General features: G+C 36.9%; 1 protein-coding gene and 1 pseudogene across 2 annotated transcripts in view; both read left to right on the forward strand.

Annotated features, from left to right (window-relative positions):
- ADAMTS3 (ADAM metallopeptidase with thrombospondin type 1 motif 3) overlaps positions 1–21,875 on the forward strand; it is a 261,425-nt gene that overhangs the window by 183,070 nt on the left and 56,480 nt on the right. For both annotated transcript variants that reach the window (XM_019467868.2, XM_019467879.2), the window contains exon 5: positions 12,631–12,830. In XM_019467868.2, the coding sequence (XP_019323413.1) occupies positions 12,631–12,830 (200 nt within the window). The remainder of the gene's footprint in view (positions 1–12,630; positions 12,831–21,875) is intronic.
- LOC128776851 (U2 spliceosomal RNA) lies at positions 2,905–3,011 on the forward strand (annotated as a pseudogene).

Raw genomic sequence — 21,875 nt, forward strand, 5'->3', positions numbered from 1 at the left:
ACAAATGACGTGAGCCTCAGTGTTACCCCAGTTTACTTCCTAGAGGGGTTTTAATCTGAATCTTACGGAAGGACAACCAGGGTGAGCCTGACAGGCACTTGGAGTGGAGATGCCAGAGCTGAGAGTCTGGGAGATGAAGGTGGCCAGAGTTCACCAAACTATAAGAAGAGAACTACACGCGGTAGAATCCTGAAGATATCTGAAGGGGTTCCCCTCTAGTATTCATTCAAGTCCTAATCAGCACATATATGTGAGGAAATTATGCAAAGTTGGAAAAGAACCACCTGAGGGGATTAGCGGTAACTGTGGCCGTGCTTCCATGGGGCTGGGAATAATACTTGTTCAAACTCTGCAGACTGGGACATCTCCTAATTGACCTAGCATTGGCTAGTGCACACAGAGAGGGCTTCCCTCAGTAGCGATGAATAATTAGCTCTAGCTGAACGTGGCTCTGGTCCTTTCTGATTGATCTTAAAAGCAAGACCTGAGAAAGGACCAAACTGTTTTGAGGTAATTTGACTGCATCCAAGAATAAAACTCAAGAATACTTATAGGAACACAAATACATACAGCAACCAACAAGGTGAAATTCACTGTGTCAGGCATCTGATCAAAATTAGCAAGTATGCAAAGGAATAGGAAAATACAACCCATAATGATGAGAAAAATCAATCAGCCAAAACTGACCCATAAGTGTCAGAAATGTTAGAAAACAATGCATTAAAACAGCTCTTAAAACTATTTCATATGTTTACAAAAGCAGAAGATATAAAAATACACTCGAGTTTTTTGCTTCCATACGATCAGTACTATGTGGGAGAATGTATAATAGACATGTATTTATATGGCTAAAATGTAAATATAACAATATTTCTTTCCTCTGTGTATTTTATTTGTTAGACTAAGAATAGTTTTATTTTAGCAAATTAGTGTATTTAGTGGAAGTTCACATTAGGAATGGCCCAACAATTTTATCTGAATGCAAAATATGCCATGTTATTAAATATAACTTGGATAATGTTATATTGGTGTTAGGAGTTACACTGTCCCATTCATAGTATTGGATAGCAAATACTGTTCTGTCATAATTTATCTTAAATTGGCAATAATTTCTATGTCTTAAAAATATTGATTCTATATGATAGGATTATAAACTTGACCTTTCCATATTTTGGACATTAACCTATTATTGGACATACCATTTGCAAGTATCTTCTGCCATTCAGTAGGTGGTCTTTTTGTTCTGTTGATGGGTTCCTTCACTGTTTAAAAACTTTTTATTTTGGTTAGTCTCAATAGTTTGTTTTTTTGTTTTGTTTTGTTTTGTTTTGTTTTGTTTTGCTTTTGTTTCCTTTTCCTTAGACATATCTAGAAAAATATTGCTATGGTCAATGTCAGAGAAATGACTGCCTGTGTTCTCTTATAGGACTTCTATGGTTTCAGGCCTCACGTTTACGTCTCGAATTCATTTTGAGTTTATTTTTTTATATGGTGTAAAAAAGTGGTCCAGTTTCATTCTTTTACATGTAGCTGTCCAGTTTTCCCAACATCATTTATTGAAGAGACTGTCTCTTCCCCACTGGATATTCTTGCCTCCTTTGTCATAAATTAACCATAAGAATGTGGGTTTGTTTCTGGGGTCTCTATTCTGTTCCTTTGATCTATGTGCCTATTTTTGTGTCAGTACCATATTGTTTTCATTGCTTCAGCTTAGCAGTACATCTTGAAATCTGGAATTGTGATACCTCCAGCTTTGTTCTTTCTCAGGATTGCTTTGGCTGTTCAGGGTCTTCTGTGGTTCCATACACATTTTAGCATTATTTGCTCTAGTTCTGTGAAAAATGCTGTTGGTATTTTAATAGGGATTGCATTGAATCTGCAGAATGCTTTGGGTAATACAGACATCTTAACAATATTAATTCTTACAATCCATGAGTGTGGAATATCTTTCCATTTATCTGCGTTATCCTCAACTGCTTTCATCAGTGTTTTATAATTTCCAGAGTATAGGTCTTTCACCTATGCCTTAACCTTTGGTTAAGTTTATTCCTGGGTGTTTTAGTCTTTTTGGTGCAGTTGTAAATGGTGCTGTTTTTGTAAATTTCTCATTCTGTGACTTCATTGTTAGTGTAAAGAAATGCTACTGATTTCTGTGTACTAATTGTGTATCACATAGTTTGTTCTTTTTTATTGATGTGGAGTATAAATAAATCACAGTTTGTTTAAAAAAATAACCTTTCATCTGAACATAAGTTAAAACTGGTCATATTATTCAAATGAGCATAGGACTTCCGGTTAAATACATGTAGGTGATCACTTCAATATTTTAATTTTATGGGTAATGTGCATTTTTAATTCCATGTTTATATAACTCTACTTTGGCAACAATTTATTGGTGGTAGCATAGTATAATTCTGTTGTAACACAATAAAAAGGCATAAAGTGAGTTTTTAAACACTTAGGATAAATTCTAGTTGGTGTTGTGGATGCGTAAATACTTAAATAATCTATATGTCGTTTACCCAATCTTTTATAGGTTGTTTATAAAATATGGAAACAGGGGCGCCTGGGTGGCTCAGTCGGTTAAGCGGCCGACTTCGGCTCAGGTCATGATCTCGCGGTCCGTGAGTTCGAGCCCCGCGTCGGGCTCTGTGCTGACAGCTCAGAGCCTGGAGCCTGCTTCAGATTCTGTGTCTCCCTCTCTCTGACCCTCCCCCGTTCATGCTCTGTCTCTCTCTGTCTCAAAAATAAATAAACATTAAAAAAAAAATTAAAATATGGAAACATAGATAATATTTTATTTTTCAGAGAAGAAACCAAAGATGTCCTTGATGATATTATGTACATTTGACTATGCCTCTAGACTTTATGAACACCCTGTGCTCATATTTAAATGGCAAACGAATTGCTTCTCAGCCATTTAGCTAAGATCAAATGTAGTATCTGTTCTTATCAGCTTACAGTGTAAATGAGAAGACTATGTCTTATTGTAATAAATTACTAGACTTCTACATTGTCATGAAGTATTTATATCATAATGCAGTTTGTCTTATGGTGTAATGCATTTTTCCATGTAAAATATGTTTTAATTGTGAATCATATCCTTGACCAAGGATTTAGCAACAATTATAAGAATGATCAATCATTTATGGTCAAGAAAGCAACTTTAATAATCTAAAATAGGGAAGTCATGGCCCAATGATTAATTATGGAAATTTAGCCAGGAAGAAGATTTTAGTGATCCTCTAGCACAGCTCATTTATTTTATAGATAAGGAAACTGAGGCTCAGATAAATTTGGCATCTTTCCCAGATCAAACAAATGAAGCATAGCAGAGCTGGGCCTAGAGCTCTGTTCTCTGTATTATTTTTCTGTTGTTGCATAACAAATCACCAAGAGCCTAGTGATTTAAAACAATAGTCATTTATTAATTCACAGCTCTGTGAATCAGAATCCCAGGTGACTGGACTGGTTTCTGTGCTTAGCTCTCACAAGGCCAAAATCAAGGTTCTAGCCAGGGTGAACTCCTGCCTGGAGGTGATGGGAAAGAATCCACTTCCAAACCCATTCACCAAGTTGGCAGAATTCAGGTTCCAGTTGTTGTGGGACTGAGGTCCCCATTTCCTGGCTAGCTGATGGCTGGAGTTCACTGTCAGCAGCTAGATACCTGTCTCTGGTCCTTGCACAGTCTCGCTCCATCATCAAAGCCAACAATGGTATGTTATTTCCTTTTCACAGTTCAGATTTTTTACCTTCTCTTCTACAACCAGTCAGGGAAAGGTTTCTACTTTTAATGACTTATGAGATTAGATAAGACCCACCTGGATAATGCCTTTTATTTTATTTTATTTTATTTTATTTTATTTTGTTTTGTTTTATTTTTATTTTTTTGATGTTTATTTTTGAGAGAGAGAGAGTCAGAAAGTGAGCAGGGAGGGGCAGAGAGAGAGGGAGACACAGAATTCCAAGCAGGCTCCAGGCTCCAAGCTGTCAGCACAGGGCCTGACACGGGGCTGAAACCCACAGACCACAAGATCATGACCTGAGACAAAGCCGGACAACCTACTGAGCCACCCAGGTGCCCCTATGCCTTTATTTTACATTCAGCTGTGCATATAACATAATCAGAGGAGTGATATTTCCTCATATTCACAGGTTCCATGGATCTTTGTGGGAAACTCTGCCTGGTATATTCCTGAATTTATTGTGATTTTCTCTGTATTATACCATGCAGCCTCATACTAAGAGATCTATAATATAAATATAGATTAAAAGTTTACATTTATGTATAAAAAGCTTATCTATGTATCACATAAATATAACATTGATATTCATGTGGCTCATTCTATCACTTTACAAGATCTCTGTCCATTTTCTATCTTTTTCTGAACACCTTTATCTAAAATTGTGCCTTCTTCATTTCACTCTTATTCCCCTTATCCTGTTTGACTTTTCTTACCCTGCTTCATCTTTCTTATCTCTAGAATGTCAGTTCAGTGCAGGCAAGCTCCATGTCTGTTTTGTCTACTGTTATTCTCTCTGTGTTTAGAACAGTGCAGGCCCACGCCCTGTTCTTTAAATATTTATTGGAAATATTATGGCAAATGTTAATATTCATAGGTTGGCTATAATGACTTGTTTAATTTTTATTAACTGGTTCCAGATGGAAAAAAATTACTATGCTCAAATAGGGTTCCGGGGAAGTCTTAAGTGAAGAAATTGCACATAGGAGGCATCTGGTAGACATAATTTGAGCTTTGAAATTGGCATCTGTGAAATGGAATTCTCTCTCTCCTTTGAGCTTACTTAGAAAACTAACTTCTAGCAGTGTCAGATTGCTAGAATGCACTCCAGTATACTGAGTGTGGGGACTCCTTCCTCTACTCTTGGATTTAGTAGAGGTCAGCTACACAACCAGAAGTAAGAGGGATTATGATTTAGTCGAAAAGAAAAGAGAGATGGTAATTAAAATGCTATTCAATGTACAGAGGGATAATATTTGGAAATTAAAAAACTGTCCTGTCTTTCAAAGTTAAGTTTTAGCTGAGTAAGCAACAGAAGAAACAAACTAGGAAACAGATCACTGGTAGCAAAGCCCTTAATTTCAAGTGAGATAAAGAGAATAAAATAATTAATTTTGGAGATTAAACAGAACATGTCAACCTTTTCAAATGATGATGTAGCCTAAGAATAGTTTATTAAAGAAGAGTGGGAAGGAAAATGAGGACAAGTGATGACTCTAGTAGGAAGCATATAGATGGGTTTATTTATCAAGGTTCATTTAGTTTCAGTTGTTAGGAACTAACATCAAACAATTGTAAGCAAAAACAATTTTTTTTTTTTAATTAGTAAGAGAGAAAATGAGGTGGCAATAGTTTATTGACTCATGAAATTGAAAAGACCAAGGTTTCAAGAATGGTTGAATTCAGTGGCTGAAAGTCATCAATGGAACGTTAAACTCTTCTCTCCATTAGTAATCTTCCCTTTCCTCTTCTTGCATTAAATTTAGGTCAACAACTATCCCTGTGCTAGTCCCAAGCAGCTTCCATATTTTATTCTTCCAGTTTCAAGCTTACTAGAAGGAATTTCTCTTTCCTAGTAACTACAAATAAAATAATCCTAGGTCGTAGTTTAATTGGTATGATTTAGACCATTTACCCATCCATTAACCAATCACTAGAGTCAAAGAAACAGAATATAGTACTTGTCCATGCCTGCGTCAATGCCCACTGCTAGCACTGAGTACATAGGGGTGGAGTGGGTGGGTATAAATCTGTATAACTATGTGGACCTCTTGGAGAAAGATAGATTCTCCCACTCCTAGAATTGCCAGATTTAGCAGATAAAAATACAGGATTCTCATTTAAATTTGAATTTCAGATAAACATTGAATAAGTTTTTAGTATTAGTTACATCCCGTGTGATATTTGGGACATACCTATATTTTAAACAGTGTTGTTTATATGGAATTTGAATTTAACAGAATATACTGTATTTTGTCTGACAACTCTGCCCACACGCAGACATCTCAGTGATTTATTCAAGAAACAGTTGGAATGGGCTAGGCAATCCACAATGATGAGCATCCCCTACCATGGGAGTGAAGGGCTGTACCTTTCATGAGAATGCAGAAGTGATCTCCAGGCAAAAAGGTTGTAATAATAATAAGGGAAATGAAACACAACCTGCATTAATACAAACAAAGATAGAATAAAAGAGCCCACTGGAAGATTGTTGCTAGGGAATGTAGGAAGAGGAGGATCTGAAAGGGAGAATTCGGCAATGTGGGTTGCCTGTATGACATCTGTTTCCCTCTCTTGTTTTATTTCAAGGCCTTCTCCCTTGATCTTCAGTGAAGGCCAGCCTTGGGTACAGGGGTTGACTTCTGATTGGACTAAGACTTACGTGGGGTTCTGTTCCTCTTATCTGTGAATGATTTTTACATGGGCATGTGACTCAATTCTGGCCACTGAAGCATATCGTTAAATGTACTGGGCTTCTAGGAAAGATTTTTGCCTACTCCTCAGAAAGATGTGCACGAAGATACAATTTGTTGTACCTGGCTCTGATGCTGGAATTGGTGCTGCGAATTTGAAATAATGGAAGAAGCCAATCTGGAGACAAAGTTTATACACCAAGAATGACTGAATATGAGAAGATGGAAAGTGCCTACTTGATGATCTGTCAATAAACTAACTCAGGAATCCCCTGACCTCTGGGACTCTTGTAAGGCCAACAAATATGCTTCCTGATTGCTTAAAACACTTTAAAGTTTTATTTGCAGCTTGAAACATTTTAACTGACATACAGGAGATTCATGCTAAAAGTCACAAGTTTTTATGTATTGGAAGTGACTTTTCTGTTTTGTTTGTTTACTAATGGCCATAAACTAAAATCATGAAAATCTTTTTGTTTTCACTTAAAAGGTAAGATGTTTTCCATTTTAAAAAAAGGCTGTATGCTCTCCCTTAAAGTAGTCAGTGAAAACAAAAGCAAACATGTACTTTAGAATTAGAACTTATGGGGAAAAGAAATCACGGAAACTAATATTCATTCAATGGTAATGTCTCTCTCTCCCTTTTTTAAAAAAGCAACAGTTACTTAATGAAACTTCAGAATTGACATCATAAACTGGCATGAATCTAGTTCTTTGAACTATCATTATGGAATTTCCTAGTTGGTGAAGGATTCAGCTGCTTTTCACAGAAATATTTTATATCTTGGTGGAATGATGCCCCCATATACAGAGATGCTGTTAATGTGTCTTTTTAGGAATTATAAAAATATAACTTTTTAAAAAAGATGTCAATGGGAAAATCACTACTGGATATTGTAAACAGGTCAACACAATATAATTCCTCTCTGCTTCTGATGTTAACATATGACAGTTGTTGAATTTTATGCCTATTTTTAGCTCTGATCTTAGGATCTCCACCTACTATTGGAAAATCCAGCTGGTAGCATCCCAGTCACTTCATTTTTACAACCATATTCTGTTCATGAAGAATGTTAAATTTATACATACAGACTCATTCTATGTTTATGGTTACTGTGAAATATTTTCTTCCTCATTTTCTGAAGTAGATGCGCTGTAAAGAAAGCTGGGACATTTTGGTAAAGTGAACCTTAGTTTCTGATCCACTTATTCACATAAAAATTGACTGGCATTCCCAAATGGAGCAGGGAAGCATGAGGAATTTACGTAATAAAATTATCATCAGTGTCCTATCTCTTAGGACTAGATTCAGTGACATACAAAAGAAAACTCAAACTTGGCCTAAGCATGATGGAAGGGCTCTCCCCCGTGTGTAATAAAGGCTGATGCTAGGCAGTCCAGGGCTGGGATGCCAGCTCCATAGTCGTTGTGGGGTCAGATCTCTTTTTTATAGCTACCCTTTCATACTAAGCACATGCCTTGAGTGTAGGGCTACTTCATAGAACGCCTGACATCGTGTCTACATTGCAGGAAGCAGGAAGGAATACTGAGTAAAGAACCAAAGGGTCTAATCTACCAAGATGAATCACATTCCTTTGAGGAGCCTTGGGGGAAGCCTTTCATACCAGCCATTTTAAGCCACTGAAGTATAAGCAATACTTCTGCTTATATCTCACTGAATTATTCTTAGTCACGTGTGGTCCTTTGTGCCAAGAGAGACTAGGAGTGACTTTTAGCTGGGTTCATTACCACCTCAAATAAAATTAACATTCTTCTCCTTAGGGAGGAGAGATTGGATAGAGAAGAGATGATTCTATCATAGTCTGACACCGTATGCTTGAGATTACTTTTTAACCCCTAATGTAATTGTATCAGATTCAGAACTTGATCAGAACTTGTACTTTTCTAATTTTGCCTTTGTCTCCTGACATTTTTTAGACTATAGAATTTCTTTTGGGGTGGGAGTAACTTCACCAATCTACACTTAGATATCCTGCAAATATGATTAGGTATGTAGATATGCCATATTCCATCCTGAAAATGTCTTAAGCTGAAGTGTTCATAATCAGCAAAACAACCTATATTCTACTTTATCTGTTTGGTAAATTCAAAGTACTGATTTAACACTAATAATCCTATCTTCAACACTAAAAATAACTATATTTATTTTGCCTTAGTTGGTCACCTATGCATCCCCAAATATTATATACCTTCAGTAACATAGGCTTTGTAGTAAAATTACTTTGTTGAAAGTTCACATACAATAATTGGGAAGGTAGGGAGTACAGAAAGGGGTAAAATCAAAATGTTCCCAAAATGTTAATTAATTCATATCAATAACTTGAAAGGTAAGTTGCAAAAATGTTTGAAAAAGTGAAACTCACTCACTCTAAGTACTAAGAAGGACTGACTTTGTTATTTCTGGGAAATTTGAGAGGTACTATGAGCATCCCTTTTCTGGAATGAAGCACACTGTACCTACTGCAGGGCCTTATTTATTTATTTATCTTAAAAATGTCCAGCCTTTCCACTGATTCTGTTATCACATCCATCATTATCTGCTGTCCAACTCAGCTACAGCCATTCAAGCCACCTTGGATGCACTTACTTAAGAGGATGCCAACAGAGTGCCACCACAGATCCAATTTGCTACTCCCAATGCAAAATGTAACTATGCTTTCCCTTCCTGAACTTGCCTATTGCCTTCTCTATGATTCTTCTCGCCCCTTTTTGCAGTAAACAGATCTGATGGGTGTTGTGAGTGTGGACATGATTAGCATGATACTCACCTTTAATTTTTCCTGTTCCTGTATTTCATGGGGCACAGAAATAATGGTAGAATTAGACACAGAGGCATCTTAGATTTTGCCAAAGCATGTGTCAGCTTTTAAACTCCGAAGCTTTCTAAAGGTGTAAGCTATTACCCACAGGTATGTTCTGTACCCTGCCTAGATCTGCTTAAACTAGAGATTGTGTGATTCCAGCCTATATAATGGTTTGTGACTACATGATACAAACTCAGCTCCATTCTGAATATAATCGAGTACGACTTTGTGGTTCCCAGAGTTGACACCTACAGACGTGCCAACTGGTTCTTTAGCTTCTCAGGGTCTGCTATGTGTGAGTACTCAATAAATATGCATTGAGTGAAAATCAGCACCATCTATAAGCAGACTGTGTCCAGTTTTGCTTTAGGTTTTTTAATCTACTAAACAAGTTTGTCCTATTGGAGGTCATCCTAATTTACCTGAAAGTAAACATTCTAGATTCTTTTCTCCTTGTACCAACGTTATGCTTTTGGGGAAATATTGTTACCCTTATTCTTTCTAAAGTTATTAGCAGTTCAGATTTCCCTTCACTAATTCTAATTTTTTTTCTGACCTCTATTTAAAAAAACACTATATCTATTTGATTTGTCATATATAAATAAAATGTAGAAAGCTATAAAAGGTGTAGGAGACTTCTCTTAATGGGAAATCATAATCATCATCACGATAGTAGTAACAGTGAATGCTATTTGTTGAGCACTTATGTCTAAGCACTGTACACGGTGCCTTTATTATAATCGTCCCTTCATAGCAACTCTGCAGATTAGGTATTATCCCATTTTACAGATGAGGAAAGTGAGATTTAGAGAGGCTAGGCATCTTAACTAAATTTACATTGCTAGGATATGACACTGCCAGGATTTGGAGCCAGGTATGTCTGATTACAACGCCCATGACAGTTACCTTACAGAGTGGACATGCTGGGAAAATTTCTTTGTGAGTGAAGATATTTCACAGCCTCAGAATTGTTTGTAATTAATGCTGGTGTATATGGATAAAAAATTCCAGAAATTATTCCCCTGTCTTTCTTTGAAACGTTTGACGGTACTCACTTTAGGAATCATAGAAAGAACACTGTACAGCACAGGGGGGGAATAGGGACAGGAGTATTCTTGACCGAATCAAGGCAATGGTTAAAAGAAAAAGGCTTCCTTCTTCCTTTCCAGGTTCCTCATGCAATGGAAAAAGAGTTTCTCTTCTCTTACCAGAAAACCACCTATTTAAGGAGGGATTCAAAGGCCAAACCAAAGGTGTATGAGAGCAGAATGAACTGTCTTTCTGAAATAAGTATTCAGCCTTCTCCATTCATGCATCAGACTTAATGATATGATGACATTGCTACTATATTTGCATTGGACACTGTCACTGGCCGTTCTGCCAAAAAGAGCCATTTTTAGAACTGGGAGCTCGTGTATGAGTTTCCTGTTTGTACACTAGCTATCACAACCTTTCGCTTTCTCAAGTGTGTGAAAGGCTTGAGGTTGAATTAGGTAAAGCTGTTTGCAGGTGTAGTCTCTTGCCCTCAATGTGGGTTACAGTGCTTAAAAACAACTTTTGAGGAAAACTTTCTGTTTGATGTGGATGGCAGCGAGACCTATTTATGTATTGTGATTCCCCGATGAGAAGAAAATTCCCAGCTAATGATCTAGCATTTGGGCTTGGGTCAAAGTGAATTACGGTATGGCTTTCAAACCTCAGTAGTCCCTTGCCCATCCCTGCAAGGGAGAGTTCTGGTGTTTCTGTGTGTTTTTTAATAGTGGAAAGGGTGTGAGTAAAATTTGTACTTCTACTACTTCTAATCCCGTGTGGCTAGGGCTTGGTCATCAATCTTCCCGGCCAAGAGACACCTTTTTTTTTCCCCCCTTCAACCTTACTAAAACCACAAAGGTGGAGAGGAAAATGCCTATTTGTTAATGTCAGACACCGATTCAAATGGCTTACAGGCCCTAGTGAAGCATGAAGTAAGACTCCCATGAGTCAGAACTGGTTCTTTCAAACTTGTTTTTAGGTATGGGGTTGTTATAGGCATCAGGGCAATTTGTAAAATAAAATCCTTTCCAGCTTATATATATTTGAAATGGAAACGAATTTTGCTTTCAGTTTCGTACCAGCAGTTTTGGAAAATATCTTTTGTTTTGGCTTCCAAGTGATAAATTTTATTTTTCATTTCACAAAAACATTTTTCTTCACCAAAAGTATGGTAATCTGAAAGTAGATAAACAAGATAACTAGAAATTGAGAATGCCTCTCTCATTCTCTTTCTAGATAGATAGATAGATAGATAGATGTATATGGATATTTGTGTGTGTCTCTCTTTCATGTGTGTGTATGAGAGAGAGAGAGAGATTTATTTGGAAAATAAAAAAAATAAATAGCTTCAACTGTATTAAATAAAAAAATGTTTATTCTTTTATTTTGCTTTGGATGTAGGTATTTTCTGATTGACTTCTTAGTTTGGTGTCTCACAGAGTCACATATATAGCTGTTGAAGTGACCTGCTATCTAGATGATGCCCAGTACAAATGTGGAGACCTGTAGTGTCTCCCTAGCATCATTCACTAGAAAACCATCCGCATAAGAAATAAAGTAATATGTTGTGACTAATAGTTGTAGCACCAGATGCTCTTGTGTTGCCATGCTTTAATTTGGTTTTTAAGTTAAGGCTACTGGTAAAAGGAGTAATTTAAATTTACATGATACAGGAGCACCTGGGTGGCTCAATTGGTTAGGCAACTGACTTCGGCCCAGGTCATGATCTCATGGTTCCTGAGTTCAAGCTCCGCATCGGGCTCTGTGCTGACAGCTCAGAGCCTGGAGCCTGCTTCCGATTCTGTGTCTCCCTCTCTCTGCACCTGCCCTGCTCATGCTCTGTCTCTCTCTGCCTCTCAAAAAATAAATAAATGTTAAAAAAAAAAATTTAAATTTACGTGATATAAATTCCATCCCTTGAGCCTAGGATTATAGGGACTTAAATTAATCACTCTAAACTTATCAACACATGATTTTTTCGTTTATCATCTCCATGTATTTAATAAGTACTTGACAACTGCTCTGTCTGTATCCCCACTTTCTTTGCTCTGCACTGATGATGCAGCTAGAGGAAGACTAAACTACACCCTCTTCTCGTCTGGAACATTCAGTGTGGCCATGGCGCTTCCTGTTCAATAATATTACTTTACCCTCAGTGTTGCTATTCCATGTTGAATCAGCACAGTCTGTCCGCTCGTATGCATGTGGACGATCTGTAAAGCAGCATCTTAGTGACTGGAGTATAGTGACCCCCTAGACGATTCCTTTTTTGTAAAAAGCTGTTAGAAGTCCCGTCGGGGAAGCTGAAATGCCTGAGTTCCTTTTGTTTCTTAATAGAGTCGGATCTGGAAGGCCTTGACGATGTAGATACTATTTCCAGCAGCATTGAGCAGCAGCTGAAGGAAGCAGCAAGGCGCCGCAGACACGCGGGAGAGAACGATTACAACATTGAGGTGCTGCTGGGGGTGGACGACTCCGTGGTCCGCTTCCATGGCAAAGAGCACGTCCAAAACTACCTCCTCACCCTGATGAACATTGTGAGTAGCGACGCCTCTCTGAGGTTTTTTGATCTTTTAATTCACTTCTGTTCTGTTCGTGTCTTTTGGCAGCCTATGTGAGGACTCCCACGACCTGCCCCACATCCCAAATGTGGACATAACTGCATTAGATTCAGATCTCGATCTCCGGATTTAACATACAAGAATGCAAACATGAAGGAAGCATGAAACGAAATTTTCTTTTGGGTAATTGGCTAGTTTTCCATTGTTATCAAGGGGAAATCATAAATTTAAACAGTTATAATAAGATGGAACTATACCATGAATTGTGATTCTCATTTTGTTTTGAGGATAATCAAAACTCTCATGACTTTGTCCACCCGCCTTGATCTGGGCCACGAAGGATGAAATAGCATCAGTTTGTATCCTAGGTGGATACTTCTTGCTAGAGCTTTTGAATAAGAGTGATATTTTTCAACATTATACAAACTGAAGGTAATATATGTACAAGCATGGTCAACCCTTGGCTGCACCACAGTAATAAAGAGCTCTTTAAATTTTTCCTTTATTTCTCCTTTATGAGCCTTAATCATAATGCAGAGGAAATTTAGTCCACATCCTAAAACTGGGATTCTCTTTTTCCTTGTAAATTGGCAGAGAGCAATTGAGGACAAATAGTATATAAACCACCTACTTCTAAGAGATAATTGAGATAGTAGTATACTCCATTTTATATACTTTACCTCCTAGAATTATGAAATACTTATTTTACTGATCTAGCAAATTTATTACCTAAGCCTATTCTCTCTTTTTCAATTTTTGATTTTAATTTAATGTCTTTAGTTATCTATATTGTTTACCTTCTTCTTTCCATGGTTCAGATTCGATTTCAAATTATTACAATGGAGAAGAATAATTATTAATATTGTTAATCATTATTTTATTTCCACTAACATTTAAGCCTATATGTTAAATATGTTTTTGTTCATTGAGATGCTAGTTTATAAAATATACATATACCATGTGCCTGGTAAGATGGAAAGGCAGTATAAAAATTATTTTTATTTGCTCATTGGCCCTACTTGCTGTTATGAAGACTGAACATCACACAGAAAACAAATTATTAGCTTTGACAATAGATGTGTAGGGAAGATCATTGTTTGTAAATTACATGAATGTCTTCACCTATTAACTTTTTGTAGACTTGCTAAGTGATGAAACTCTGGGCATGCTGTTTAGCCTCTCTGCCTGCTTCAGTCTCTCCATGTACGTAATGAGAAAAATAATGGAACTTACCTCACAAGGCATGCTGAGAGGATTAAATGGGTAAAAATAAGTCGCTGTGCTTCGTCTAGTGCTGTGTACACATGCAGAAGGAAACAGTCATGTTTTAGTTTTCCACATGAAATTTACTTCCAAAATTACCTAAAATTTAAAAACCCTAAGAAGATGCTATTCACGTGCCCTGGGCTGCTTTGTCCTACCAGCAGGGATGGCAGCGAGTCATTATAGATTTATTAGGCTCCTTCCTGGTACTCAGAACTATACATGGAGTCATGCGGCAGAGATTTGATATGGTCCTTGTCCTCACAGACCTAATAATTTAGTCAAGAAGCAAAGAGAAAAATACATAGGAACTTTTTTTTTAAGTTAAGCAGTAAAAACATGCTACTATAAGAGTTATAGGTGCTATAATGCTATAAATGCTGTTAAGACTTTGGAGAAGGCAGCTATGACAACAGTCATCCAAGTGGTGAAGGGTTGAGAGTATTAAATTAGGACTTAGGAGGCAGGGGCTTTCAATCTAGTTCTGCTACCGGTTGGCTCTGTGGCCTTAGGCAACTCACATCTCTGCCTGGGATTTCTTTTCTGTGTTTATAAACTTGAAAAGCTCCATACGATGTTCATTAATTCTGTAATTCATCAGAAGTTGGGAGTTAAACTGGGTCTTTAGAGATTTGTGTTTCTATGGTTGTGGGGTGTGTTTTGTTTCGTTTTTGCTTTGTTTGATTTTGTTTTTCTGAAGGGCCCACGAAAACATAAAAGATTTCTAGGTAGAATCTTTTGAGAAGAAAGTAGAAATCGATAAAGCATATTTGTCAGACAGCAATTCTAATTTGAAGGGTGTCAAAGAATAAAACAAAGTACTACATTTTAGGTTTAATAACAGTCAAAAGGGCTGCTTTATTTTTAAGACCATTAGAAAGGTTAGATAATAGACTGAGTCTTTGTCTCAAACCCCAGAATTTGTTCTAAAGTCAATAGTGCATCAGAGAATGGAACTATAGTAGAGACAATAATTTTTAAAATTGAAGAAGTTCATTGCATCTGAAGTCATTGATGTAGGAAGGGGTTTGGCAGAGACAATAATAACACTCCTCCTTTTCTCTTCCCAAGTTCATAACCAGGTGAAAGCTAGACATGGTCATGAGACAGATGGAAAATGGTTTTATTATTGATGTGAGCTGAATTGCACATGACTTAAGTGTATAGCCACAAAGATTTTCCTTATTCTAAATCATTGATTCTCAGCAGAGGGCAGTTTGTCTCAGCCTCTGTCCCCAGGGACATTTGGCAATGTTTAGAGGATGTTAGTTGTCACAAATGGGAGGGGTGGTTGTTAATGCCACTAGCAGAAGAGGCCAGGGATGTTGCTAAACATAAAACACAAGGACAGCCCTACAAAACAAAGACTTATGAATTATCTAATCTAAAATGTCAGTAGTGCTAGAGTTGATAACTCCTGTTCTAAACTAGACAAACTTATAATTCCCATCCTTCTCCAAGTGAATAATTTCAGGTTTCCTTTATAAGAGTTGGCAGACTACTTTAAGCATGACAGACTGAAGACTAAATGCTTTCTTCTCCTTCCCACCCCCCCATCGCCCTATTGTAGACTATTAAATCCCAAACAGTGAAATAAGCACGCTCATTACCCTGTCTCAAATTGGTCAATTAGATAAGAGTTGGATAATGGTATCATAACAAAACTGCCTTAAGGAAATTTAAGGCAAAGAAAGTTGGTTTTTCCCCCCTAACAATGTTTGAATAGCTATTACCGCCTATGTTAACCATGCTTTATGACTTCCCATGGTTGCCTAAAATCATGGCTCACCAAACTTGAGGCCTACACAGACACACAGGCTTTCTTCATGTCATATAGGTTCATAACAGAAACTGTAGGAGAAAACTGAGCAAAAGAATCTACCTCTTTGCATTGATTTGGGGAGAAATGTGTCCCGGTGGTAGAGAAAAGAACATGGTTTCTTTTAACATCGTATGACACCTTTGCCTTATTTGAGTAGTCAGTGAATACATTCTTCCTTTAGTTTACTTGTTAGTCAATTTAGTTTCCATACCAGATCCCAGATGATATTTACTATACAGTTTCTGAACTATTGGAGTACTTTTATGTGTCCAAGTAATTTTCTTCATGATTGTTATTTTAATTTAAACTGACCTCATTTTTTAAGGAGAAGCTTGTGTTTCTTATTTCATAGTTTCTTATCTTAAAAAGGTCCTTGGGTGGCTCAGTCAGTTCAGCGTCCAGCTCGTGATTGCGGCTCAGTTCATGATCTCATGGCTTGTGAGATCGAGCCCCCTGTCAGGCTCCATACTTGGCGTGGAGCCTACTTGGGATTCTCTCTCTCCTCTCTCTCTGCTCCTCCCCTACTTGTGCATGTGCACTCTCTCTCTCAAAATAAATAAACGTTTAAAAAAAAAGAAGTTCTTAAATTGTTAAATGGTAAGCATCTGTTTACTAAAAGAATGGGTAAATGAACAAATGAGTATAAATAACAAAGGTTATGAACAATCTTGGGAGGCAGAAATTTGGACTTGAGGCAAGAGGATATAGATGACAAATGAAGGCTTTTAACCTGCTTGATGATATGATAAAAGCACATGAAAAAAGTCAGTTAACATTTCTTGGGTGTCTTTTTTTTCAAGTTTATTTCAAGATGGGAATTATTATTGCCCTTTATCTAGAGGGAATGGACTTTAAAATGTTAATAAAATTGAGGTAAATTTTTAAAATTATTTGAGTGTGTCAAACAGTCTCAAATAATGATACTGGTACTGGTAGTCATTCAAAGAAGACAGAGTGGAGCTTCCTGGTTGGTGATTACATCAAGGTGCTGGGAAAGCGGTATCCTTGGAAAAGAGCACGGAAGTTCCATACCCTGCCTCCATATGCTCTGCACGTCTCCCCACATGCATTGACCTATGTATCTCTTCCATTTGACTGCTCCTGAGTTATATGCTTTATTTAAAACTCAGCAGGGGCACCTGGGTGTCTCAGTTGGTTGAACATCCAACTTTGACTCAGGTCAATATCTCGCAGGTCATGAGTTCAAGCCGCATATTGGGCTCATTGCTGTCAGCCTGTCAGCGCAAAGCCCACTTTAGATCCTCTATCCCCCTCTCTCTGCCCCTCCTCTGCTTGTGCTTTCCCCAAAATAAATTAATATTTTAAAATAAATACATGAAAATCAGTAAATGTGGGGGTGCCTGATTGGCTCAGTCAGTTAAGCGTCCAACGTCGACTCAGGTCATGATCTTATGGTTTGTGGGATCGGACCTTGAATTGGGGTCCCTGCTGTCAGCACAGAGCCTGCTTCAGATCCTTTGACTCCACCCCCACACCCTCCCCCATGCCTGCTCTTGCTCAAAAATAAATATTAAAAAAAAATAAAAATCAGTAAATGCATAGGAGATAGTAGTCTATAGAGGAAAGGCAAGAGAGCCTAGCACCTACAAGGTGACAGGTGACAGGCCTTGTACCAGTAGCAACTTCTCACTGTCTTGGTTTCCTTACCGATAAGGTGGGAATAGCAGTCACAGTCCAGTGCTCACAAAGGAGCTCTAAAGAGGAAGGAGAAGACAGGGTTATTGTGAGGAGAAACTTATTTAGAAAATTCAAATTATATTTCATATTTATTTTACCTCAGGCTACTCATAGTCTAAATATAATCAAGAAAACATTTGAAACACAGTGTCTTATATGTCAGGAATAATGGTAAACATTTAAAAAAATTATTTGCTACTTTATTTATTTTTGCTCTATGCTGTCCTTTCCATCATGTGACTTACTTATTTTACAACTAGAAGTTTGTACCTCTTAATCCCCTTCACCTACCCCTGCCCTCATTTACCTGCTATTTTAAATTAGCCACGTTAATCACCTTTTTGACACAAATATATTTCATCTCTTCCAGGGCCATATTGCCTGGTGATAGTAATGATTTTGTTGTATATGAGTGCAGTAAAGTTAAAAGCTATTTGCCATATGAATCTGGGAATTTGGATACTGGAGAGGCAGTTCACTAAATTAGCACTTTTCCCTGAGGGTTTAAGGATCAAGTGAATAAGTCTGAACAGGCCCTGAGATGATTTTGCTATAATTCCCTAAGAGGGAGAGGGTACCATCTACCTATCCTCTGGGTTCCTCTGAATCAGTGAAGGAGGGAGTAGTAGTCAGTTGCCTTCCATCTTCTTTTATTTTTAACTCTTTCTTTTTTGTAGATCTTGAAATTTATTCAGGTCTCATCTATAAAGCAGAAATAAACAGATATGATTATATTCTAAAACAGCATGACTAATAACCGGTTATTCCTAGATTCTTGGCAAGCTTTTTATGTTTTGAACAAGATATATGTGATATGTGTTAAGTCCTTGCTAGGATCTCATATCATACCTGGTTATGTTAAGAAATTTTAGTTTTACTATTTTGTAGCATGGCTGACTTGCGAGGAAAGTGGTTCTCAGCTATGGGGTGTGTCCCATTATACAAATATTGATCCTATTGCCTACTATGTACAATGCCTTTTTAGGCTTAGGAAGTAATCCCAATAAACACACTAGAAAATTCTCTGCCCTCTTGGGGCTTGGAAGAGGAGACAGGTAATAATCAAATGAAATAAACATGTAAGTTTAGGTAGTAATAACTGCTGAGAAGAAAAATAAATAATATTGAAGAGAATAATATTGAAGAAATTTTAGTTTTACTATTTTGTAGCATGGCTGACTTGCGAGGAAAGTGGTTCTCAGCTATGGGGTGTGTCCCATTATACAAATATTGATCCTATTGCCTACTATGTACAATGCCTTTTTAGGCTTAGGAAGTAATCCCAATAAACACACTAGAAAATTCTCTGCCCTCTTGGAGCTTGGAAGAGGAGACAGGTAATAATCAAATGAAATAAACATGTAAGTTTAGGTAGTAATAACTGCTGAGAAGAAAAATAAATAATATTGAAGAGATACTGTCAAGGAGAGAAGAGGCAAAGTGGGGAATATTTGGGATAGGAGATTAGAAAAAGCATCTCTGAGATACTATGTGGGCAGAGATATAGAAATTCTGTGAGGAATAAAGCTGGAAAGAGTGATCCAGTCAAATGGATCATTAATTGCAAAAGTTCTGAGTCAAGAAAGAGCTTCTGAATCAGGAGTGTTTGGGATACAGGCCTAAGAGTTAGTGTTTTCTAAGCCAAATGGGTAATTTTGATGAAAACTCCTAGTTAAAAATCACTAGTAGGACAATAAAAGAGAATTGGGAGGAGAGATTAGGAATAAATCTTTGAAAATAAAGAAATATAAATGAAATTTCTTAGAGTAAAAAATATACGTAATTGGACTACCCTGGAAGTTTTTCCAGCAGTGTTCTTTGTATTTTATATTCAAATCCTATTGCCAGAGATCTGTTATCATGTGAGTAACCATGAAGTTTGCTTTACTGAACTCTGAGTATTCTAGGCAGGTAACAAATTTTTCTTGATCTGAAGATAGAGTTTATTTAAAACAAAATCTTTTGACTTGCTAATTTCTACTTAATGTGCTTTAGTACATTTATACTGTTTCTTTTAAAAAAACTATTTAAATTCTAGTGAGTTCACATACAGTGTAATATTAGTCTCAGGTGTACAATATAGTGATTCAACACTTCCATACATCACCTGGGATGAAGGGTGCTCATCACAAGTGCACTTCTTAATCCCCATCACCTAATTCACCCATTCCACCAGCCACCTCCCCTCTCATAACCATCAGTTCATTCTCTATTAAGAGTATGCTGGCCTCTCTTTCTTCCCCTTCCCCGTGTCTTTGTTTCTTAAATTCCACGTATGAGTGAAATCATATGGTATCCATCTTTCTCTGATTGATTTATTTAGCATAATACTTTGTAGCTCCATCCATGTCCTTGCAAATGGCAAGGTTTCATTCTTTTTTATAGCTAAGTAATATTCAGTTTATATATATATATACAGTCTTTATCCATTCATCAGTTGATGGCCACTTGGGCTATCTCCATAGTTTGGCTTTTGTTGATCGGCTGCTATAAATATCAGGGTGCATATATCCCTCTGAATTAGCATTTTTGTATTTGGGTAAATACCACTAGTGCAATTGCTAGATCTTGGGTAGTTCTATTTTTAACTTTTTGAGGAACCTCCATACTGTTTTCCAGAGTCACTGCATCAGTTTGCATTCCCACCAACAGTGTAAGAGCGTTCCCCTTTCTTATACCCTCTACAATACCTGTTGTTTCTTGTGTTCTTGAGTTTAGCCATTCTGACAGGTGTGAGGTGGTATCTCATTGTAGTTTTGATTTGCATTTCACTGATGAGTGATGTTGAGCATCTTTTTATGTGTCTGTTGGCCATCTGTATATGTTTGGGAAAATATCTATTCATGTCTTCTGCCCATTTTTAAATTGGATTATTCATTTTTGAGTTTTGTAAGTTTTTTATAGATTTTGGATACTAACCCTTTATCAGATATGTCATGTGCAAATATCTTCTCCCATTCTGTGGGTTTTAGTTTTGTTGATTGTTTTCTTTGCTGTGCAGAAGCTTTTTATTTTGATGAAGTCTCAATAGTTTATTTTTGCTTTTGTTTCCCTTGCTTCAGGAGACCTATCTAGAAAAAAGTTGCTATGGCCAAAGTCAAAGAGGTTCCTGCTTGTGTTCTTCTCTAGAATTTTAATGGTTTCATGTCTCACATTTAGGTCTTTAACCAATTGTGAATTTATTTTTGTGTGTGGTGTAAGAAAGTTGTTCAGCTTCATTTTTTTTTGCATGTAGCTGTCCAGTTTTCCCAGCACCATTTGTTGAAGAGACATTCTTTTTTCCCATTGGATATTCTTTCCTGCTTTGTAGATTAATTGACCATACAGTTGTGGATTCATCTGAGTTTTCTCTTCTGTTTGATTGATCTATGTGTCTATTTTTGTGCCAGTGCCATAATGCTTTGATCACTACAGCTTTGCAATATAACTTGAAGTCCGGAATTGTGATGCCTACAGCTTTGCTTTTCTTTTTCAAGATGGCTTTGGCTATTTGGGTCTTTTGTGGTTCCATACAAATTTTAGGATTGCTTTTTATAGCTCTGAAAAATGCTGTTGGTATTTTGATAGTGATTGCATTAAATGTGTAGATTGCTTTGGGTAATATAGACATTTTAATAATATTTGTTCTTCAAATCCATGGGCATGGAATGTCTTTCCATTTATTTGTGTCATCTTCAATTTCTTTCATCAGTATTTTATAGTTTTCAAAGTACAGTCTTTCACCTCTTTGGTCAGGTTTATTCCTAGGTGTTTTATTGGTTTTGATGCAATTGTAAATGGGATTGATTCCTTAGTCTCTCTGCTGCTTTATTATTGGTGTATAGAAATGCAGATTTCTGTATGTTGATTTTATATTTTACAACTTTACTGAATTTGTGCGTCAGTTCCAGCAGGTTTTTGGTGGATTCTTTACGATTTTCTGTATATGGTATGATGTCATCTGCAAATAGTGTCTTCCTTGCTGATTTGGATGCCTTTTGGTTTTTTGTTGTTGTCCGAATTCTGTGGCTAGGATTTTCAGTACTATATTAAATAACAGTGGTAAGAATGGATGTCCCCATCTTGTTCTTGACCATAGAGAAAAAGCTCTCAGTTTTTCCCTCTTGAGGATGACGTTAGCTGTGGCTTTTTTCATATATGACCTTTATCATATTGAGGTATGTTTCCTCTAAACCTACTTTGTTGAGGATTTTTATCATGAATGGATGCTGTACTTTGTCAAATGCTTTTGTTGCATC

The sequence above is a fragment of the Panthera pardus genome, unplaced genomic scaffold, assembly GCF_024362965.1.
Source record: "Panthera pardus isolate Hobbes unplaced genomic scaffold, ASM2436296v1 HiC_scaffold_13, whole genome shotgun sequence".
Taxonomy (NCBI): domain Eukaryota; kingdom Metazoa; phylum Chordata; class Mammalia; order Carnivora; family Felidae; genus Panthera; species Panthera pardus.